This window comes from Aquila chrysaetos, chromosome 1, assembly GCF_900496995.4.
Source record: "Aquila chrysaetos chrysaetos chromosome 1, bAquChr1.4, whole genome shotgun sequence".
NCBI lineage: Eukaryota > Metazoa > Chordata > Aves > Accipitriformes > Accipitridae > Aquila > Aquila chrysaetos.
The window spans coordinates 10,405,542-10,430,439 of NC_044004.1; the positions used below are offsets into that span (position 1 = coordinate 10,405,542).

General features: G+C 38.8%; 1 protein-coding gene across 5 annotated transcripts in view; it reads left to right on the forward strand.

The window, feature by feature from the left end:
- Nucleotides 1–12,651, forward strand: part of MSANTD1 (Myb/SANT DNA binding domain containing 1) — a 48,533-nt gene extending 35,882 nt beyond the window's left edge. For all 5 annotated transcript variants that reach the window (XM_030027987.1, XM_030027996.2, XM_030027980.1 and 2 more), the window contains 2 exons: nt 158–442; nt 9,679–12,651. In XM_030027987.1, the coding sequence (XP_029883847.1) occupies nt 158–442; nt 9,679–9,919 (526 nt within the window). In that variant the 3' untranslated portion in view covers nt 9,920–12,651. The remainder of the gene's footprint in view (nt 1–157; nt 443–9,678) is intronic.
- The last annotated feature ends 12,247 nt before the right edge of the window (nt 12,652–24,898 follow it).

Sequence of the window (24,898 nt, forward strand, 5' to 3'; positions counted from 1 at the left end):
TTGGAGATTAAAAGAAAAAAGTGTTTAATTTTATTCCATTAAAGCATTCAGTTTGACTCCTAAATGTGACCAGAACAAATGTTTTGAGATAGAAGATCTGTATGAAAAGTACTTTTATAGGAAAACAAGATTTAATGTTGTATGCCTTTTCTTACAGGAAATTAAAATGCATGACTGACAGTGAAACCGTTGCACCTGACTGGCCTTACTACAAAACCATTGATAGGATCTTATCCAAAGTGACAGACCACAGTGATGTGAAAATGCATGAAAATCAGCAACCAGGTCCTTCTACATCACAGACGGAGGCCTCGCAGTCTCCATCAGCTAAGTCTACACCTCTGTATTTGCCATATAACCAGTTTACATACGAAGGAAGGGAAGAGTGCTTTGAAGATGAACATTCAGAGAGCTCGTCAAGCTTACTTTCTTACAAGCTGAGGTAGCATCTATTTTCCCCCCTTCTATTTCACAGAATGAACTGGATCTGCTATGTAAAGGGGACACCCTAGAACATTTTTCTCCAACAGCTTTTGTATCTTTTTTGTAAATCACAAATGAAATCTGTTCCCCAGTCTCAGCCACTTTGCTGAATAAGGGCATTTTCTTTATTCCTTTATGAGATACTGGAGGGGAGTAGGAGGACTGGGCAAATAGTTGTATAATATTGCCAAAACTCAGCATGCATGTCACTGCTCACATGAGGTCGAGTGTTTATAATAGGAGCATAGGCATGTTCAAGAGAGTCCTGTAGTGCAATCAGAGATATAATATACTGCTTAGATGATTTTTGGCTTGCTCCAGTTTTGCTTTTGGTATGAGTATGAAATTTCTCTCGTTTCAGCTATTATTAAAATGGTGAAAAGATGCAAACTAAATATTTCAGTGGACACTGAAATGCTGCTCATGCAGTTTTGAAGTACATTGTAACATTTTAAATACAATTGAGAATGTCACTTTTTCAAAGTAAATGCTAGTTTGAGAATGCAAACATGTTTCCTTTTTCCATAAGATTGGAGTTCTCTGGAAGGCAACGTTTTAACAAAAGGCAAGGTTGTATACTTGATACAAATTTTAAACTTTACTGGTCTCATTTTTTTTGTCCAGAGTGGTGCGAAATAAAGAGTTGATTACAGTTTTCTGGCAGGAAAAAAGTTGATCCTAGAGATCCTTATCATGAGTCTGTGAGGCTTTAACTATGACAGTAAAATTATCTGTCAGTCATGCAACTGAGAAGGTGTTGAGCTGGAAGCAGAACCAACCTAACAAGTTTGGATTATTGTTTCCAGGCTTACTCTTGGATGAATAAAACTAGGGTAAATTCATTCTATCATTCAAGCAAATAGCCCTTGAACAGCTGATTATTTTTTAAAACTTTTTTTTGGCAACTGAATACATATTAGGGTGTGTAATTCTTGAACTGTAAGCAACAATTTTTTTCATCCTAGTTCATTGTAAGTTAGGTATCCCTGGTACACAATCTCTCTTGATTTTAGGATTTGCAAACTCCAAGATCACTTTTCTGAAGCAATAACTTTTTTCCCTAATTCACAATTTGATTTCCAATAATATTATTTAATATTTAATTAGAAGGTCACTTTTCCACAAATATGAGCTATAGTTTGTTCACTAGGCTATTTAATAACATCAGACTTTTTCAAAATGCCAGATGTTAAGTTTCTTCAGCTTAGGGACAACTCCAGGACAATACAGTTTTGTACCATAGGTGACTGGTAGGGGATGACAGAGGTCACCACACCAGGTTTCATTACAGAGTGTAGACAAGCCATCACAGAAGTCAAGCTAATCAACCACAAATGTGTATCTATCTGTTGTGCTTACAGTTTGCCCGTGGACTCCCACTCTCATGTAGATGCTTTCATTCACAGCCAAAGTGGACTTAAGCCATTCTAACTGAATTATTTCCATAGTGTTAAGATCTGGCAAATTTAGGCTATAATGCATTTTAGCCAGCTTCGGGGTCAGTGGGCTTTTTACTTTGTCCAAGGTAATTACCTAAGCTGTTTTAGTAAAAAATATATTAACTTTACTTGGCCAATGTAGAAACTGCAGGTCATTTAACTCTGGCCTTTAACAGCACAGGCTGGCTTTTAACTGGCTGCAAGGCTGTATGGCAGGTAATGATGCTTTGTCCTTGCAGTAGGTCAGGCTGCAGTGCTGCTGTTGCCTGCTAAGGATGGCTGTGCAACAGGGTTTGGGAGCTGCAGGAAAGGGTAAGTCAGATATCAGTGTGGTAGGACCTCCATAATACATTGCTCCCTAATTTACAAATGCAGCCATGCTTTCACAGTCCCTACTATAAACAGATTTTGTGCAATATAATATTGTGCTTATCATTTAACAGCAAGATATGTACATACTCACAAGCTAAAATACAGTTCTGCTGTGTTTAAAAAAAAGAAAAAGTTGAGCAGTAGATACCACTTGAGAGATTAGCATAACATTTCAGGTGAGCATTGTGATCGGATTAAAAATTAGAAGGCACTTGTGGTATTAATGGGACACATATCTGGGAGGAGGAAAAGTGGTATTCCAATAGTCATAGGAGGTTTTGAAAAGCTTGTACAGCTTTGACCTGTTTAGTTTAGCCTGATGAATGAGAGAAGGGTAGGGAACCCTTTCTTGGCCAGAAGGAAATACAGTGCTTGCTAATGATATCAGATGGGTTAAAATCACTTACAGCTGCCATGGTAAGACAAGGAAGATAATTCTTTTAGAGTTACTAATGGAAAATTATGAACTGAGAAGCAATTTTCAGCGTAAGCAATTAGTGTGTCATCCTGTATTTGAAAAACACTTTGAAATAGCCAACAAGAGAGAAAAGAATTAGCATACAAAATTTGGGTCCATCTTGGCTTTTTTGTAAATGCCTTTGCCTCTAAACAGTACACAGTTGATCTAACAGACTCAAAAAAGGAGCTAAAGACAAGACTGGGATTCGAAATTAAAAGAACATTTCAGGTCCTCAATTTCTCTCTTGATTTTTGTACTTTATGGCTATGCAAAACAATTATTTTGAAACATTTTGAAAAATATATGCACATATCTATATGTAAAATATAGATGCATTTTACAGCTGTATATTTTACAACTGTATATTCCTTTTTTTCCTGTGAAGCAGACTATACACAGATCAGTCAAGTATGTAAAGTAAGCTTACGCTATGGGATTTTTTTCTTCAGCAATAAAAATTATAATGTTATGGCAACAATAGATAGTGGAAAAAACCTCAAGCAGTACTTTTTTTAAGTCAATTTTTAAACTTCTGAAAACTTTACTGTTATTCCCTTAAACTCTCAAACACAGCTTTTGAGTGTCAGCTTTGTATTTTCCACAGTATCCTTGAACATAGCAGGAGGATACTTGGCTATATAAATTACAACATAAAAAAATTTATTGATTTTAATGTTTAGCTTTCATGATAGAGAAAGATGCCAAGATTTATAGTTCAATCAATACATACATACTCTTAAGCTAAAAATAGCTGAAACTGGGTTTCTTTGCATTTTATTTGAATTTCTTTGTGTTTGGGACCTTCTTACAAAAAAACAAATTTTGCTAGGTAGTGATAACACAATTAATGTGGGATAAAATTAGTTTTTATTTTTGTTGCAATTTCCAGATGAGGAAAATATTTGGAATCCCTATTTCCCTTTAGTGGGGCTCCTGCTTTAGTTTAGTTTAGTGTTGTTCTAACACTGTTCCTGGGCTTCAACAAAGCTTGTATTTTACTGCAATGTCCATAAAACATCTGACAATAAGAGAATTATTCTATTATGGTCAGATAATATAATGCAATGTGGCGGAGTCTTGTACTGCAGCTTAAACTTTTAAAATCAAAATTCCTGACACTATAAATGACTTTTTATCTAACTGAAAACAGTGTTTTTTCACCCTGTGGACTAGTTTATAGTCTTTATTTTCATTGTTAAAGTAATGACAGAACATAATTATACAGACTGCGAATGTGATTCAGACTTCATCTGTTCTGCCTTTTCTATTGTACTAAAAATGGGGGTGAAAGAGTTACTTTCACAGATTAATAGATCATAATAAAACCACCATGTCATCTACTCTGACTTCTTGTTAAATACCATCCATGTATTTGAATTCAGTTATTTTGGTGTGGAGCCCAGAAATGTTATGGAGGGTGTTCTGTGACATGCTTCCTTTCAGCAGAGGACTACTGCACTCAGGAGCCCCATGTCTCTGTTGTCCTCCACTTCTTTGCTTCTATGATTCGTTTGACTCTTGGAAATTTTTACTAGATATTCAGTCTAGATCTGATATATTCAGAAGATGGAGAATTCAGTCATCCCTATGGGGTTCTGTTCTAGTGATCAATCCTTTGCTTAAACCAGTGTCTTGTTTCTAATGTGAATATAGTGATTAAAATGTCAGATGTTACTTCTATTTATTTTTCGTTTCACTATATTGGAGACCCTTTCAGCATTTTTCACTTTTTGCCTCAAGGTAGTTGTGTACCATGATCACACCATCTTTGGTATTCTTTAATTTTTAAATGTAGATTAAATAATTTGGTACAGAAGGTTTACATAAGGAGAAAGAGTAAGAATTGGTAACATGAATTAGCTAAGATATGAATTGTTTAATAGAAGTGCATTAAAACTTGGCGAGGTTGCTAATTCAGGAAATAACAGTTTTGGCAAAGCCTTTAATCTTTCTAAAATTATGCCATGGCTATTTAAAATCTGAATGGGCAGCATCTACAAAGAAGTTTGAGCTTTAGGCTATGCGCATTATGTAGTGCATCTTAACTCATTATGCAGACTTGTTATCATAGCAAGATGCTTTGCCCAGGCTCCAAGCCATTTTTGTGGTTCTTTTCTATACTTGATTTCAAGGATGAGCCTCATTAATTCCTGAATGCATCTGGCTGTATTTGAATGAGCCAAGTTTACCAGGAGATCCAGGTTGCTCGATCCTCAGTCCTCAAACTCTGAAGATCTTTGTGCCATCTCTAAAATTAATGTGACATTTCCAGATCATTGTTAATTGTTTTCCATAAAGACATGGGTTATGGAGGTCCACTCAGATTTGTACATAGCTAAAAAAAGCACAAACAAGCCAGAAATAGCCCTTAGCTGTTGAAAGCTGTAAATTCCAGAAACCAATGGTACTGGAGACCCATTTGCCATGAACTAGTCAGAAAGGAAGAATTGTTTTAGTGGTTTTGTGGGGGTAAAACATTTTGGTAGACAGATAACTCTTTGTATTCAACTCCTGCTTCATTTATTATTCACACACATCCCTGAAATTGGGCCTTATTGGGTGAGTGCAGGCAATCAATCAAGGAACTTCTAATTGAACAGTGAATTAAATCAATCTTAGATAGGTAGGCAGCAAATGCATTTGAGACTTGCCTAATATCTTGTCTAATTATATCTGGAGGTTTTGCTTTGTTCACCCTGGTCCCCAATAAACACTGTCATTTCTGCTCGGCCTCCTAGATGAGATGGAACATTTTCTTTCCCTTGGTTTGCTTCCTTTGAACCCTGCCCGTCTGTTCTAGAGCACAGTGTGGAAATAGCTTTGCAAGCGTCTGCTTGGAACACAGTCCCAATGCCAGAGCTCCTCCACACTTCATTTGTGCGGTCAGGGGAATACCAGTGCCAATTCTTTTAGAGGCTCCCTGCCGTAGACACTGTGAAGGCCTGAGAGTATCAGCAGATTTTGTATTTGAGGTCCTGGATTTCCTAAACCCCTCTTTCCTCCAGATCTCAAAATCTACCTTCAGAGACTGGGCAGACTAGGCTTGGCAAACAGTGGAGATGCTTCTTTGGCAGAGGCTGTGGATGCTGTCAGGATCCGTTGCACCCCTACTGTCACAGACATGTTGGCTGCACAGGAATGCAACGTGGAGAATTGGCAACAAGAACCGACTGGTGTTTGCTGCAGCAAACATTGATCATTTCTTATGCTCATGCCTATAGATTGCCAAACTACACATACTCCTAGCTGAAACTATTTGAGGGTACTGATGCTGGTGGGCTACACAGTGCTGAACACATATTCCTATCCCTGCTTCCCTCTCGACTTTCTGTTATAAAAAGTTACTGACACTGGAGAGGTCTCTCTGGTGTGCTACCTAGGAGACCTAAAACTTCTCAAGAAAGATGGCTAAATATCTGAGGAAACGCTTCAGTATTCATATAACTCCTTCAGGCATCACTGGACATTTTACTTTGTTTCATGTTGCTGAGGGTTCTTTAGTTGTAAATTAGATTCTTTAGGTCCTTCTTTTGTAGACCCCTTCTCAAGAGCTCTCCTTCAAGAGCTATTCTGAAATAAGAGAGGATTGTAAATTCCAAGTCCTTACTATGGACTTGTGAGTGATCACAAAACCCTCTCATTGATAGTCACTATGGCTGGAGAGAAAAGGAGATTGGGAACACCACCAAAGCTAGGGGTGTCTGAAATTCTTTCCAATGAAGGCTGTCTAATTACCAAGTCATGTTTGTTAATTGTAAACAAACATAGAGGGTACTTAGGAGACCTTGAAGAATCCTTGTGCCCTGGCTTTCAGGGGGACTTCTCTGTGCTGAAACCTGATTTTGAGCAAGCGCTTGTCAGTGAGTACTTTCTCAGTTATTAGCAGACTGCAGGAACTGCTGATACAGTTCCCCAGGTAGCTGCCATCACCATCACACATTTTGCTTCTCTTTCCTCTCTGAAGCTGTGCAAGACAGTTGTTGTCTTGGGCATATGGTTATATGTCTTACAGGTTTTTGATGGACCACAGTTGTTTAACTGAAAAACAGATAAAATCCTGTACAGACTCTAGGAAAACACTTCAAAGATTTTTTTTCTTCTTAAACATAAGGCTTATTTTAGGTCTTTCAATCCAAATTACTCTATGTCCTTTTTTCATGTTTTTTTTTTGTCTTGATTGAAATTAAAAACCACATGGCAGCCACAATTGCCAAGAAGGTCACACAATACTCAGTGCAGCTCAGTACCATTGACATGCCTCAGATCTTCTCTCTCATTCCTTATGAAGGACCATTCTCACCAGGGCTTACTTTGACAAGATGCAAGCCCTCTTGTGGCTCTAGGAGCCAGTCCTTCCTTATTTCAGCTAGCTACTTTCTAGTACTGTATAGGGAGGAGGATAGAGATCCATCAACTTTTCAATATTTAAATCCTTTGTGAAGACAAGTTTAAATTCAAAAGGTGACTTTGGCTAAAATAATACCATAATTTCAGAAAGTTTCTTGCTCTGCCTCCCAGAAAACATGCATTCTTTGTGAATGTGAGTGCAGTGATGGGAACCTTGGAATAACAGATTCAGTGCTTTCCTTAGACTGCTGTAGACCTTTTCCACTTGCTTGACTTCTTTGAGAACCACATTTCAAATCATTCTGGCCCTTAGAATTAATGGGGAGAAACAGAATTTGCTGTCAGCCAAGACCCATTCTTGCAGGATTGGCTGGCTGTGATAATCTCAGTAATCAGCTGCAAGCTTGACCCACAGTTTGAGCAGAGCAGCATGTATTTATTTTACGCACATTTATTTAATGCCCAAAGTCAGATATGATAGATAGATCTGCAAAGGTGAGTTTGTTTTGTATATCTTCCAAAGTTTTGTTTAGCATAAAAATGATGACTTTTCCTTTCCCTTAGCATCATCGTAGTAGTGTAATAGTGATAAAGCCCTTTGAATTGTACAAGTAACTTTAAATTCTTGGATAATCTGAAAGCCAGTGGTCTTGTTCACCGTGTTAGTGTGCCACCTGCAAAGGAAGATTGTTGTTCTTTCTTACCTGTGCACAGGGAGACAGCACATTCTAATGACTAAACGGTGCTCAAACAGTTTCCCTCATGACCAATTCTAAATTTTTTTTCTCTAAGATTTTAATAGCTTTTAATTTAATCCACTTGTTTCTTTTTGTAGAGCTCACCCTTTTTCGGTCATTGCATTCTTAAATGTCAAGGGGCTTGTATCTTTTTGTTATATTTGCATTAATTCTTTCAGGTGCTTAGGATTGTTTATTTCTCTTGCTGAGAGATCTGAATGTCACAGTCACTGTTGCACAAAGCCTGTCAAGTAGGATAAGAACATGAATGAAGTTATGATACAAATCTGCCACAGCTGAGTGACCTCCCTCCCCACTCCCCTTCTTCACATTAATAAAAATACATTCCTCAAGAGTTCAAGTTATCCTTATTCAAGGATGCCTTGAAATCTGCAAGATGTTGACATAGCATACTACTCACAATTGTGCTATCTCATTATTGCATTTCACCTAGAAAGGATACTGCATTTGGCAGAACACGACTGAGATTGCTGTTTGTGTGAACGGACTTCAAGACCCATCATCAGATAACTTTGATGTTGGGCACTCCAGTCTGGAGTTACAAAAAGTGTGAACAAACACGTGGACTACCACTTTTAAGTTAGAAAAGAAGTGATCCAGCTGTAACTGGAGGTTTTTAAGATGTGTCATACACTTACACATTTGCCGGCTCGTACTCAGCTGGCTGCCGACCAGCACCCCCAGGTCCTTTTCTGCAGGGCAGCTTTCCAGCCACTCTTCCCCAAGCCTGTAGCGCTGCATGGGGTTGTTGTGACCCAAGTGCAGGACCCGGCACTCGGCCTTGTTGAACTTCATACAGTTGGCCTCAGACCATCAATCCAGCCTGTCCAGATCCCTCTGTAGAGCCTTCCTACCCTCGAGCAGATCGACCCTCCCTCCCAACTTGGTGTCATCCTCAAACTTGCTGAGGGTGCACTCGATCCCCTCGTCCAGATCATCGATAAAGATACTAAACAGAACTGGCCCCAGAACTGAGCCCTGGGGAACACCACTTGTGACCGGCTGCCAACTGGATTTAACTCCATTCACCACAACTCTTTGGGCCCAGCCATCCAGCCAGTTTTTTACCCAGCGAACAGTATGCCGGTCCAAGCCATGAGCAGCCAGTTTCTCCAGGGGAATGCTGTGGGAAACGGTGCCAAAGGCTTTACTAAAGTCCATGTAGATGACATCCACAGCCTTCCCTTCATCCACTAAGAAAAGAGGGAATCTTGTAAGCTGTATCCTGCTAAACTTTTATGTTTATAATGTTTTGTGATGGAATATATAAATGAGTGGTCAGTGCAACTATTATGTCTCAGTGCAAGGGCAAATTCTGAGACTTGTATTCTGTAGTGGGTTCAGCCTTACTGATGCAATGCTTTAAGAAACAAGCTGTAACTTACAACCACACATAACAGTGCAGCGCTTTCTCTGGATGGGATGGTTATTGCAGCATTAAAATTGGAGTTTTAATGGCCAGATGAGCAAAATCTCTCTCCCAATACAGTTTATAAATTCAATGTGTAAGAAACGTCAAGATTAAAAAAAAAAAAAAAAAAAAAAAGCCTGGTATTGTGCAGGGAAAATTCTTATTAAAAACAATGAGATTTAAAAACTTTTTTTTTTTAAACTGTCTGTAACACTATGCAATAATACGGTAAATACTTATGTTTTGGCATGAACTTGAGAGGGAATTTATTGGAGAACACAGAGGGGTTTAAAAATAGGACTAGGTTGTAGCTTGGCCAAGAATGTAGTATAGAATTTTAGGTTCTAACATAGTTTTTTTTTTTTTAATAAATATAAATTTAATTGTTAACATGTATTCACATTTCAGAGCTGAAGAAAGACCAGTTAAGAAAAGAAAAATGCAAAGCTGCAGCTTCCAAAAGAAGAAGCTAAAAATAATGGAGGCCATGTTGGAAGAACAAAAGAAGTTGAGTAGAGCTATGGAAGAAACCTGTAGAGAAGTGCGCAGGATTCTGGATCAGCAAAACATCATTCAAGTTCAAAGCTTACAGTTACAAGAGAGAATGATGAATCTACTGGAAAAAATGATCTCCAAATCTAATGTGTAGTTTCCTTTGTGAATGCCTCTGAGATTACTATTGATATTATAGATATCCCTTTATTGCACACCATATGTGTGTCTGTTGCCCTATTCCCAGGTTTTCCATGGAAATTAAAACCCTAGTGTAATCTTAGATAAGCAAAGAGAACAGATAATGCAGGGCGAGAGCTATCCAGTATGATAAAATTAGTGCAATATATGCCGAAGTTGAACTATTTTTATATGGAAAGGTTAAGGGATGAATAGCTCTGGGAACTTCAGTACTATTTATGCCTCGGTCAGGTATTGTTTTACAAACAGTGGTGTTGTATATTGCTTCACATCAAGGACTGTAGCTTGACCTGTTGTAGGAGAACGAAATAGTGCATTTCTAAATATGGTAATTGCATCTTGACTTTGCTGATGATTAAACCCTGTTTTGAAACATATGCCGTGATTGTGCAAGTGAACTATGGTTCTTGTGAAGAGCTAGTTGGGACCATGAGATACATCATTTTAAACTCCATGCCTGATATGAATAGTACTCTAAAGTATTAGGGTAAAAATAGTCTATTCAAATACACTTTTGATATAAAGAGAAAACCCCAAACCCACCTTACTATATGCTGAATACTAAAATGTATAGAAGATACTTGAAGTTGCTTTTGATATTAAATGTTTAATTTTTTTCATTATTAACTGGAATCTGTTGACTTAATGAACAACCAGCAATGAAAACTCTCATTTATTCTCTATCACAAAAGAAAAATATTGTATTGTGTGTATATACATATATATATATATAATCTATCAAATGAAATAAAGAAAAAGAAGAAACTTATTTATTATTGCTGGGCAGATAGTATGCTTTGGGACAATGAAAAATACTGGGAGAGATAACCACCGTCAAAGTTTTTAAATTCTTAATTGCAGTGCTAAGATCTATACTGATGCCCAAAATATAGAGATGGAAGTCATGAAGAACATTCAATACGTCTACAGTAGTAGTTGCTGGTGGCACAGCTTCGGTGTGCAATTAGAGGTTTTAAGGTGTGGTCTGTAAGGAAGATCAACATTGATATACCACAAGAGGGAGCCGGAGGCATAAAGGATTGTATTTAAGTCGTTAAGATGAGGTTCCAGCAAGTGTTTCATTCTTCAATGAAATATGACATTGAAATAACCTTTTACATAAATTTAAAAATTCATCTGCTGAATTTCCTATATACCATTTATTTTTGCATTCTCCTTGAAAAACATATTTCTCCTGCTTTCACTGTATTTGCAAGACTGAAGGTTAGATTCAGATATAGAAGTATGGAATTAATGTTAGTACTAGGAACTCAGGCCATTTTCCATTCCCTCTATTAAATAATGCTCCCTCTTGAAACTTTGCTTTTGAATTTTTGCATTTTCCTATATATTTTAACATATTGTTACCTAAGCTAATGTTAGCTAAACTATTTTAAAACCCAGACCCAGCCAATTAATCTGTAATTATGCTTAGTGACCAGGATAAAGGTTATACTCACCAAGCAAAGTAATAATATGTGGAAATGTTTCTTAGAAGATCCTGCAGGTATGAAGATTAAGAATGATTAAGTATGTAAATGTGGCCCATTCCTAGAGAGTTTAATTCATGATAACAGGATAATGCAAATGTAGTAGAAGACTGAACCAGCAGAAAATGGTGGCTGCTGAAGTATAAATGAAATAACTTTCCTTCACTCCACCTTTACTACAGTGATTGGGTAACTGGAAAAAGGGCAAGCGTCTGCAAAGATAGGGTGATAGCTGACATTTAGCAAAAGTGAAATTCCAACTACTTTTGTTTATGTAAATTGAATTAGTCATATCTGGAAGAGAATCATAAAACCTTATTATATCTCTGCCTGCAGAGCTACTGTGAAAAGCAGGACTGTTCCTAATGTTATATAGGCGATCAGAATACTTGCAAGAGCATTGTCATACAGGCATATAAGAGAGAGGGCATATATGTTTTGTGCTTTGTCATGGTTTTGCACATTCCAAATGTAGATCTGTAACAGATTGGGTAAGCTGATGTATCCATGTTGTAGTGCTTCCTGACACTTTAACTTGTTTACAGTAAGATACAAAGAAACTCTCCCCTGACTCCACAGGAATTAATAATATTTACTGATATTATCTACTTGAACCTTATAGCAATTAAATCCAATTAATGAGCAATAACAATGGCAGCGTATGTGAACCTTGTTCCGTAGAGTAGGTAGCCCCTCTCCTTGCATGCTAAGAGAATTGTGACTCCAGAGCTGTAGGAACAGGAATGGAGGAAATCCACTGATTCCTTGCCTGCTACCACAAGCAACCGTGTCATATAATCCCTTTTGTAAATGTGTGGACCTTAAAATGAATTAGGTGTTTTGTCCCCAGAATTATATGAAGAGCTGCATTAGAGATGGGTAAACTGCAGTTTAGAAGACTGCTTCTAGGATTATTCCTGCTCAATTTATACCAATTTCTTCTTGTATCAACACTGTGATTTTGCCATTTTCTGTAGCATTTACTCTTGAAAGCCAGAGGTCATGTCCCATGCAGCCCTTCTTCAGAAGACTAACACTCTTTTATAAGGTAGGGATTATTCTAATGACTGTTTTGTTAATTTTGCTCTTTGAGTTCATCCTTTTTAAAGATGAATGACCAGAATGATATACAGCATTCTAGATGAGACTCTGAACATTGTCTTATGTAACTACATTAAAGGAAGTGGTGTTTTCTGGAGGTTGTGAGATTTTATTTCTATATAAAACATCATTTTTTTAGTAGTTAAATTTAGAAGTTCAGTTTTAAAACCTCATCTCTTTAACAAAAGGCTTTATTCCCATCCTTCCAGATTATATGTGTTCTAGCCCTGTTTTTGTTCAGAGAGTGAACACAGCACTACTGTAGACAAATATAACTAGTTTCATGTATGACAGAATTTTTCTAATGCTCTTTTTGACAACAGGTTGAAAATTCCCTATCTACCCATAGTTTCTTTTTGCTGCTTGTTTCATTTGTTTTAGTAAAGATTGAACATTTACCTGAAAGAATAGGTTGAGTGATTTTTCTGTGTTTTTTTTTTTTTTTTTTTTTTTTTTTTAAGGTAGGCACAGATTTCTCATCTATAGAGGACAGTTAGCTGCACATAAAGATATTTGAATATTTGAGCTATTCAGACAAATTATAACTTGAAAGACCTGCCTAGAATTAAAATGCTTGGTAGAATTCCTGGTTTTGCAAAACTGAGACACTGCTGTTGTGTCCGTATGAGTAGGGAGTTTAGAGTGTAGTAAGTATTCAAGGAGAGCACATCAGGGATTACTCAAGTTTATCATTGTAACTATGACATTAAAGGAACTCCCTCATGGCTGCTAGAAGTGTGATCAACAAACAAACTGTAGCACAGGAAAACAAATTTCTTATTTTCAGGGCAGTAACGGGGTCAACACAGTATGATATCACTTTCACTAAATGAAGCGCCTGTATTACACACAGATAGTGCAAATGGAAAAAATAAATAGGGGAGGAAATACGCTGCCTGGAGGCAGGTGACTTTGTAAGTGATGTAAAAATGGAATGAAAAGGAATCTGAGGAAGCAGATGAGAAAATGAGACATTGAGAAACATGCAAGCAATTAAGGAGAAGCAGATCGTGATGAAAGGAAAGATGGGAAAAAAATGTTAGGCAAAGGGGCAAAGTAAATGCCTCCCAGTGAAGCTAGTAATGACAGGGACGAGAAGGAACATAACATTTTAAAAGACAGGAAAGTGAAAATGGAAGAAAAAACATACTGTTGAAGGAGAAAAGTTACATTATGAATATGAAGATCTAACACTTGTGAAATTGTGTATATTTTGAATAGACAGCTCCTACCAATAACTTAGACAAGTTCTAAATAGGGTACAGCAAGTAGTGACATTTTTTTCCCCACCAGAGAAAAATAAGTCTCTGGACAAATATTTGGAAGCAAAAATATTTTTCACAAACTAGAGAGGTTAAGTAATTTCTAGTAGGATCCCTTTATAATTAAACAGCATTTTCTCATGTTGGTATTAACAATTTGCTGGTTAAAATAGTTTGTAACTTTTTTTTTTTTACTCCTTGACTTCAAATTGGAGAAGCATTTTAAGATTTTAGTTTATTTCAGGCCTTGCCAAGTTTAACAGTTATCCACAAAAGCAGGCAATATATTTATGGACATGGAATGTCTTTTATAATTTTCTCCGTAAACAGCTATCTCTTTTGCAAAGTACAAAACCAGCAGAAAAACACATAAACAGAATTTAAAAATTATTTTTCCAGACTTAATCTGCCCAATTCAGTGTAGGTAAAAAGAGTTTACAACTCTGTAGACTTTCCCTAAGTTGACAGCCTGGTTCTGTGAATAGTCTCTTGTACTAAAGTCAACAGGACTACTCCAATACATTTATTGAACTCTGTATTTATATGTTTGTAGGATCAGTTTCTATGCTGATAATGTAATGTGAAAGGCAAATTTGAAAAAGAAATTTAGAAACATTTGGTGGTGTTATGTCAGCAAGTAAATACTAACCATCTGGTCTCTAGATTGCTAATCTATTTCCCCTGATTTTATGGGTAGCATACTTCCTGTGTGTGCAAGCTTGAGACTACATCATTAAACTTTTTTGTTGATCTTTTTTTTAGTGTTCCAACAGAAACATTTAAATTACTTTGCCATTTTGGGGGTGAAATTTTGTTCCTATGCATAATTTTTCTGGCTGGAAATTTTTCATTCTCCTACAGTTTAATTTAAGGTGTTTTATTGAAACACATTTCTAATAAGGATGAATAATTTCAGGTGTGTTCTTTGAAAGACAGACCAGTCATCTGCAGTGAACAACATCCAGTTATCTGAAGCTAATTACTACAGATAAGATCTCAGTTCGTTCCTGGTTGAACGTTATGTCATAGAATCATAGAATACAGGGTTGGAAGGACCTCAAAGATCATCTGGTCCAACCTTCCTTGGCAAAAGCACAGTCTAGATGAGATGGCCCAGCACCCTGTCCAGCTGAATCTTAAAAGTGTCCAGTGTTGGGGAACCCACCACTTCACTGGGGAGCTTATTACAATGGCTGATCGTTCTCATTGTGAAAAATTTTCCTCTTGTGTCCAGTTGGAATCTCCCCAGGAGTAAATTGTACCCATTACCTCTTGTCTTTTCCATGTGACTCCTTGTAAAAAGGGAGTCTCCACCTTCTTTGTAGCCACCCTTTAAATACTGGAACATGGCAATAAGGTCTCCCCTAAGCCTTCTTTTCTCAAGGCTGAACGAACCCTGTTTTCTCAGCCTTTCCTCATACGGCAGGCTTCCCAGTCCTTTGATCATCTTTGTGGCCCTTCTCTGGACCCTCTTCAGCCTGTCCACATCTTTTTTGCATCGTGAGGATCAAAACTGAATGCAGTATTCCAGGTGTGGCCTGACAAGTGCTGAGTAGAGTGGGATAATGTTTTCTTTATCTCTGATGGTGATGCCCTTGTTGATGCAACCCACCATCCTGTTGGCTTCTTTGTCACAGCACCACACTGTTCACTCATATTGAGTTTGTTGTCCACCAGGACCGCCAGGTCCCTTTCCACAGAGCTGCTCTGCAGCTGGGTAGATCCCAGCCTGTTGCTGCGCTCCTGGATTATGCTTTCCCAGGTGCAAGACCTTACACTTGTCCTTGTTGAACTTCATAAGGTTCTTGTTAGCCCACTCTTCCAGCCTATCTAGGTCTTCCTGCAGGGTGGCTCTCCATTCTGAAGTGTCCGCTTCCCCACTGAGTTTGGTATCATCAGCAGACTTCATTAGCGTGTACTTGATCTCATCATCCAGATCACTTATGAAGATATTAAGCAGCGTTAGGCCCAATATCGATCCCTGGGGACCCCACTTGTGACTTGTGGTTGCCAGTTTGAAAAGGAGCTATTTACCACCACCCTCGGGGTGTGGCCTGTCAGCTAGTTGCCCACCCACCGCACAGACCACTTGTCTAGGCCATAAGACATCAGTTTCTCTAGAAGGAGGCGTGGGAAACGGTGTTGAAAGCCTTGGAGAAATCCAGGTAGACAATGTCTACCGCTCGCCCCACCTCAACCAAGCAGGTTACTCTATCGTAGAAGGTGATCAGGTTTGTCAAGCATGATTTGCCCTTGGTGAATCCATGCTGGCTTTTCCCAATCACGTGCTTCATTTGACTTGTGACAGCTCCCAGAAGGATTTGTTCCATAACGTTCCCAGGGACTGAAGACTGATGGGCCTGTAATTTCCTGGATTGTCCTTTAAGCCCTTCTTGTAGATGGGGGTGCCATTAGCCCTCTTCCAGTCTTCTGGGACATCCCCTGATCTCCATGACTTCTCAAAGATTATGGAGAGCGGCCTCATAATGACGTCAGCCAGCTTAACACCCTCGGGTGGATAACGTCAGGGCCCATCAGTTTGTAGGGGTCAAGCTCCTGTAATAGTTCACATACCAACTCTTCCTTCACTTCCAGTGGGTCGGGTCTGTGTTTGCATCAGCCTGAATTTTTGTTCCCAAGCCCTGGGGCCCAAGAGTGCTGGTAAAGCCAGAGGTGAAGGAAGTGCTGAGAACCTCTGCCTTTTCAACGTTGTTGGTAACTAATTCACTTCTCCTGTTTAACAGCGGGCCAATGTTTTCCTTCTGTTTCTGCTTGTTGTTCATGTACCTGAAGAACCCTTTCTTGTAGTTTTTGACATCTCTGGCCAATCTCAATTCGAGCTGAGCTTTTGCTTTTCTAACTGCACCTCTGCACACCCTGGCAATGCCCTTGTAGTTCTCAGTGGGTATTCATCTGCTTTTCCATTTCTGGTACACTTCTGTTTTGGTTTTGAGCAGACTCAGAAGCTCACAGTTAAGCCAAGGGGGTCTCTTGCTCTGCCTACTTCCCTTACCTTTAAAGGGGATGAACTGTTTTTGTGCTTCCAGGATAGCATTCCTGAAAAATGTACAGCACTTGCTAGCTCCTTTATCCTCCATGGAAGCTTCCCACAGAATCCCTCCCAGCTGAGCTCTGAGTGAGCTGAAGTTTGCTCTTGTAAAATCTAAAACCTTTGTCTTCTTAATACTAACCTTCAGTGTGCTCAGCAGGATCCTGAACGCCACAATATTGTGATCACTGCAGCCAAGGCTATCACTAACCGAGATATTACAAAGCAGGTTTTCTTGGTTTGTGAGTAGCAAGTCCAGCAGTGCCTCATTCCTGGTTGGCACATCTAACATTTGTATGAGGAAGCAGTCCTCTACACATTCCAGGAACTTGATGGATGACATGTGAGCTGCTGTATTGTTCTTCCAACAAATGTCTGGGTAGTTGAAGTCATCCATAAGAATCATGTCTTTGTAAAATATTTGCAATGTAGTGAAGGGTGTTGCTTGTATTCCAAATCTCTTGTTCAGTACTAAAATATTTTTTTAAAGAAAGTAGCTCATATGAAAATATCTTTCAAAGTAGCTGCCTTCAGTCATTTGAAAATGAATCTTTTTATAATTCTGTTTTCTTAAACTGTGCTTCTTCCATCAGGTTCTAAGAATTTGGCAAATAACTCTTAAAATGTTTAAGATGTTAAACCACATATATCTGAATTTGGATTTGTAAGTGTGTTGGTAAAATTTTCAACAAAAGTCTAACTTCCTGACTGTATGTTGTTATCTTAGGGGTAAGTTCTGGCTTGCTATGCATTGCAAGAAAAAAATGAATCGGTGCATACTATTTAAGGTATAAAATTTGCTACATACTTAATGTTGAGAAGTACTTATCACAGCTTGAGGAAGGCTTGTTTCACTGAAGGAAGCTATAGAAATGTCAATTTTCTATGAACTGCAAAGTAAACATATTTAGAAAATTAATTAAAACTACTTTAAAAACTCTCCATGATCCTCATTCTTCCCCCTACGGGTTTAACTATAATTTATCTTTAATTCAATATAATTAGATCAAATGCAATCTCCTTTATGGATGCATAAAACCTTGCCCACATGAACTTCTGTGGTGTTAACTATAACGCTATACTTTCTTTAAACTTATATGACTAAGATTTTATATACTTCTTTTTCAGTTAGCTTAACTTGGAACTTCACTAGGTGAAGATGAAATACACCACTGTTAAATCTTTCACAAAAATCAAACTGTCTACATAGGGTTTAAATCTACATCTCATCTGTATTTAAGGATGTAAGCCTATTTAGAGCTGGTTCACACTGGTTAACATTCAGTAAAAACTATGACTGAATTTCACCAGTTGAAATGGCATAATACAGATTACACCAGAAATTATGCACTTGTTTCATGTCTCCTTGCTGGCAAGAACTTCTTGTAATTTGGTTTATGCATTCTCATTTGAATAAGCCCTGACCTTATTTTAGGAAGGTGGTTAAAAAAGGTACAATATACATTGAAAATCTTTATTCTTAAGTGGACTTCCCTTCTGTGTGACTGACTGTATGTGTTCATTTGTGCAATGGACAACTCCATGCAACATCCCAGTTTGCTTACAGAGGGGTACCAGCATCTTCAGTTGAAGACATTTACCCCACGTGCTGAAACATCAGCAATGGCATGGTGCCTAGTGTAAGTTTAAATTGCCTGAACACTGGTGCAGCATTCTTCAGCACTAGAAGAAAATTCCTCTCTGATAGTCCTTATAGTCAGTCATCTGTCTCCAAATACAGCTATGCCTCTGAATCTCCTAGCTGCAGACACAGCTATGTCTTTTGATCTTGTCTTCTCCAAATACAAAGAAAATATACTTGATGTGTAAAGTATGTGGTTCAGGTTCAGTCTTAAGAATAATATGGCTTATGAAAAAAAGCATAGGCTAATTTTCTATTTCAGATTAAATTAGGATGTTATGCTAGTCAAGAACTTGGAGTAAGCCAATTATCAAGGAAAGTATGTTTATGGAGGATCAGCCATAATCACCTGGATTTCAGCAGGAACCACCTGGATCACCTGGCTCATGAAATGGCCACAACAAATGTTGTATCCCTAAAAAGGTGAAGGAGGAAGTTGGCTGCCAGAAGTTCAAAGAATTAGTCCATTGACATTCAACTTTTACCACGGAATAGAAATTTTAGTAGGAGGCAAGACCTTAACCTAGTTTTGAGAGGAACCTTAAGAAGAGATGGTGAGGGTACTGAGAAGTCTTTCACACATACTGTCAAGGCCAAAATGACTCTTAACAAATGCACTTAATGGAAAAATCCATTTCTTTTCATTCCAAAAGGTCATTTAGAATAACTGCAAGGCTAGTCTGAAATGAAACCAAAGTTTTGGTGGAGCACAAAGAAATTATTTTACTTTATGTAGGTATATCTTAATGAGTTTTTGTCCTAATAATCATGACACTTTTTACCCAGAATGAGGAGGTGTATTCTAATCTTAAAAGCCATTCAGAAACTAGTTATGAGGTGGAGGAAGATGAAGTCAGCCTGAATTAAATCAGATTTGAGAGCCAGGGCAGGATCCTGTCATTCTGCATTATTAAGCGTGGAACCTGTTAGCACCAAAACTGCCTCTGCCAAGGTGGACCTAAGCATCACTGTGGTCATGTCATGGCTTTTCAGCTGAACTTCAGGAGAAGAGATTACCACAAGCAGAGCAGTGTCTCTGGCAGGGATCCTCAAGACAGACTGAACTCGGTCCCAAAGGACCTTTTGTTTTCTCCAAAGTTTGGAGATAAAAAGCTTGGATGAGGATATGGGAAACTGCTTGGACCTGACTTGGTCACAGCCCAACTGGAGAGGTGGTAAAATGCGTTCTCTGATTCCAGGTTAACTACTGGGAGTAGAGGATCCCTCCTCCTTACTTTAATGCTGCATAGTTTGTCCTGGAGCCAGGGTCTTTTATCAGGGGGATTATGTGAAATCGGAAAATGCAAGATCACCTTCTCTGTCTATTACTCATGTCACCTCTTCAGTGCCCCAGGCTCTCATTTTCACTCAGTTTCTTTTTATGGAATCATGTGTGAACTTCGAGAACTGTTAGCATGTTTTTCCTGTGGTTTAGGGATGTGAGTGGCACTTCTATACTGACATTTGTGCCTCATCACTTAGGAAATGTACTTAGCAGTAAACTTAGCCAGCAGAGTCCTGGTATGTCTCCCTTGTACGGTACGTGAACCTGAGAGCCACACCACAAATGGCCTCAAAGAGGAAAAAATGGGAGACAGGAGTAGAGTCCTGGCAGACGTCACTCATGATCCTAATTCAGCTTGCTGTTTAGACGCTTGCTTGCTCTGGGAGAAGCTATTGCTGAATATGATAATGACTTTTTTGGCATGGTACTTAGAGCTGCAAGGAATACCTCCCTGAGATATCCCTTTTCCTCACAGCACCAAAAATATACAGTGCTTCTTCAGAACATGTAAATTCAGCTGCTAGATGATGCACATTTTTAAGCCCAATGGGACTGAAGACAGCTTAAATGGAGCAGCAAGACCATGGCAGGTTAATTAGTCAGGCAATTTTGAATTATAAGATTAAAGCTCCAAGGGTTAAAGAAAAAAAACCCAACCAAAACCAACCAACCCTTCAGTAATGTCTCAGAGATATCCAGTCAGAGAGAAAAAAAAAAAAAAAAGAATTAAATACACTAGAATTTTTTTTTTTTTTCATTTTTTAATGTATGTGTTTTAACAATATTAGAAGGTGTCCATGACACAATAGGAAATTAAAAGTTTAAAATCATTCTGGCTCAGCTAGGTATTCCTCAGGAACTGAGGAATTTAGGGTATACACTATTCGCCGACAAGAAATGGTGGGGTAGAGGTTTCTTTGCTTCCACTGACACCAGTAAGGCCAAACCCAATTCTTGGGTCTCCAGTTCTGGACAGAAGTATATCAGACATGCTTGTGTACTTGAAATAGATGTTTTGGTTATATATATTAGGGTTGCTCATCAGCAGTGGAGGTTTAACATGACACCAACTTTTATCACATGTAGCCATATGTAACGGAAGAAAAATGGAGATCAATGAGCAATAATTTGTGTTTTCAATTTTTGTATACAATAAAATGCTTAATTTGATTTATGTTAGTGAATTTGGGAAAATGAATATAGCGCATTCTATTGTAGGAAAATAAATTTTCTTAAGATACTAAATAATTCTATGTATATTGCAGTGCTATCCAAAGAAGCAGTCAAGACCACAGCCTGGCTGTGCCTGTTTTCACAGAGAGGAAGATGTTCCAGACTGTTTACCTCGTAAACCTTCAATTTTGCAAATGGTACCATTCACATATTTAGGAGTAAGTGCACACAAGAATCTTTCAACACAAAAACTATTTAACTATATTTTAATGTTTAATTGAATAGCATAGTAGGTAAGGACACAATTACAAGCCAAGTAGATGCACAAGGTATCCAGATCAACCCTTGTACATCTAAACAGGATTTGAGAGGATACATCCTCTATTGGCCAGTCCAGATTTAATAAGATCAATATTCCTGTTTAGTTCTACCACTTCACAGCTCCTTGTAAAGATTTTTTTTACATCAACATGCTAGAGTGGGAAACACCATCATCCAAACCAAAATGCATTTATATGAAAATATTTTCTTCCTTTTCCCACTGCCAAGAGTGTCTCCCACTAGGGAGAAGACTATGTTTAAAATAGAGGAAAGGGTATTTCTAAAGATTAGATTAGCTAGTAAACCAAGGTAGATATTGATGGCTATGTGTCCATCTTGCATTCCTCAGTGCGGAACACATGATCTTCACTGATCCTTTGGCTTGGACTCTGATGGTTAACTGGATGAGGTTTTTGGAATTTAAGAACTAAGTTCTCTAATGAGGATTTTGCTCCCAACTGCGTATTAACTGGCCAACACAAGCTAACTATAATGTATACGATATATAATCTTCCTTGATGTTCAGAACAAAATTAAGCTAGGAAAATTGGAATGAAGTTTGTATAGCGAAGAAGCATTTAATGCTGACAATTATATACAATTTTATTATTTTGAACATGTTGAAAACATTAAATGAGAAAATTGACATTTATGTGAGGATATTTCTGTATTTCTAAAATAAAACCTTTTTGGAGCAACCAACGCTTTCATTCCTTTAACCAAGGTAATTAAACAATGGTAATTAAAACCATAGACTTTGCATCAGATGCTGGACTAAGTTTATTTTGTGACTTCTTATCTGGTGTTTGTGACAGCAGTAATCACACTTCATTACAGGATGCATTGTAAACCTCGCCAGATGAAATCTGACAAGCTGTTTTGTCACAGCCACCCTCAGTGTGATTGAGATGTCTGTACACCCAACATTAAGCTACTTAGGCTTATAAGCCAAAGCTTTTACAGCCCCAAAGCCACAAATCCTTATCACTTTGTTTCACAGCCTTTCTTCCTTTATTGTCTCCAACAGTGGTGAAAACAGTAAGAAAAGTTACAGCTGAGACCTTGCATGGATTTTCTGAGGGGCCATTAATCACTGTGTTCCAGATTCTAACATGAAGTCTTAATCACCATTTCCAAAAACACCAAAGAAAAGCACTAAATTAATTCACGATGAGTTGGATATTTCTGACTGCAAATAGGCTGTGTGACTACACCTGTTTCCATGTCAGTCTTCGGTGTTCACTTCTTCCTTGCTGAGCAATACTCATGTAGGAAATTTTGCTCTACTACAGAAAACCCTTCTGTGAAGTCAGACAGATTACATACTCCTGTCTTAAAGTCCAATCAGTTCTGTTGGCTATCGCAAATAGAACAGGTTCAGTGTCTGTGGAAGAGGTAATATCTGAGACTGCCATGGAGTAATTATTTTATAGTTAGTAGATGCTGATGCCACTTCTTTGCATCCCTCCTCTTTGAAACAAAATAAAGCATAATTTCTTTTTATTAACCCCATAAACTCAATAGGAGACCTGCAGATACCTCTGTGGAAGAGTTACAATTCCACTTTACTACTTGTCACTTTCAAAGAGATTTTTCTTCTGTTACAGCTGTTTACAAGGTCAGACTGTTTGAAATACGTGGTTGACCAATCTTCCCTTCTGTAGGGAAGGAGGTAGCGCAACTCAGTGCTAGATCTGTTGGGGTAGCACGGGCAACAGAAATAGTGGCAAAAGACATGTAGTCTTGACAAACCTCATATGAAAGCTAGAAATAATCGGGCTGTTAAGGGATGGCAACCCAAAACACCACTTTTTTTTTTTTTGTGGAATGCAGTTCTTGCCCCTGTGATATCTCCCTAGCCAAAGGGATAAAGAGCTATCGCTTGTTTGGCCAAATTTAGATCTCTAGAGTATTTTTTTAAATTATTGTACCACACCTGAAAGAATCAACCATGTTGAGGTTTAAAAACAATCCATCAATTTTCTTCTTTACAATTTGAATCTTTAGCCTTCCTAAAGGATCAATAATTACTTTTATAGGACACAGTATGTCTGGAGAAGTTAGGAGGTCTATCATCTTGTAATTTTACACTGATCTGCCAAGGTGTCTCTGTGAGGATGAGGAAAAGAAATAATGCTTATTTTATTCAGTTATTTTCCCCTCCAGCTTTTCCCATAAAACCTGGTGAGAGAGATAACAAAACTGGGATCTAAGTTGATCTGAAATGTTTCATGTTGGGAGAAATCTCCTTGGGATGGACTGACAAAGAAAAAACCCAGCAGAATGAGAAGGCAGAGGTCACAGTAGAGAAGCAGGATCCTCTATTTTTCCAAAGAGCTTTTTCTTTTGGGCTGTGTTTTTGTTTTTCCTGAAGACTCCAGTATACTGTAAGCATTTCAGAAAGGGAAGGAGATATTAAGAAACAATTTCCTAGACTGCATAAAAATTAGACAAATACTGGAGTTAAACCATCAAGACACAGTTTTAAAATTTAAAAGTTATCTTAGACACATAAGAGTAACAGTGAGTTGTGGGACAGATATCCTGCTCTGGAGACTGGGGGGAAAAAAAAAACCAAACCCAACCCAGAAAGACAAGGCAAGCATTCTCCTTCACCTTGTGGCTGGTAGGTTCAGTTCCAGTTCAGGTTTCCAGTGCATAGAGACAGACACCAAAATGAAGAAATCCCCCACATACAAAGGATTTCTACAAGTCCTTGTTAAGAGCTAAAGATCACAATCTTCTGCAAAGATCACAAAATCTTTTCAGGTTCTGTAGGAAAGTCAAACACCTTTGGTTAATTCTTCCCTTTTTTCTGGACCTTATATTCCTCAAGAATCTCTTAACTGATGTTCACTTTTAAGCGTACCATCTTCCCCTCTTCCTATTCCTCCTACTTAAAGTAAGGTTTTCTAGTATTGCCCTTTTGAAATAAACAGCTGTCCCCCACGTACTTTGAGAACTTGTTGCCTGTGCCCTGCTCCATCTGGGTGGCAAAACTGCCCCTTTGCACATACTCTTGCCCTTTGGGTGCTTAATTACTATGAAATGCCTCACCTACCTCCTCACCCTCATGGGGTGGCTTAGTGGTTGCACCTAGTGCCACCCTGCTCCCTCCCACTTTTCCCTTTACCTTGTAAGGTCCGTCTCACTTTCTTCCTGGGCTTCGAGGCACGGCACACCTGTTTGATGCACCTCTGAACGCCTCCCGCCCTGTCCTCCCTGACCAACCTGCCCCTTCTCCTCAGCGCCACTTCAGAGCTGCAGGTTATTCTAACCAGTCTCGCCCCGCCCCGCCAGCTAACGTCGTTGTGCTGCTTATATGGGGACTGGCTCTACTTTGTCCTCCCGGCGCCGAGAGGACCGAACAAGTTGTCCCCGCTGTGCGGTGTTGATCGTTTAATTTCTCCCCTCGCCCCGGTTTCGGCCGCGGGGCCGCCCCTCCCTCCCGCCTCAGCCTCGCGCCCCCTCAGCGGGCGCCGGCGAAGCCCCGTTCGAAAGGGCGCCGGCAGCCCGCGCCTGCGCACTCCGCTCCCCGCTGGAGGCGAGGGGGCGGGGCGCCCACTGCCCACCGCGCCCCGGCTCGGCGGCTCGGGGAGATGAAGGAACTAC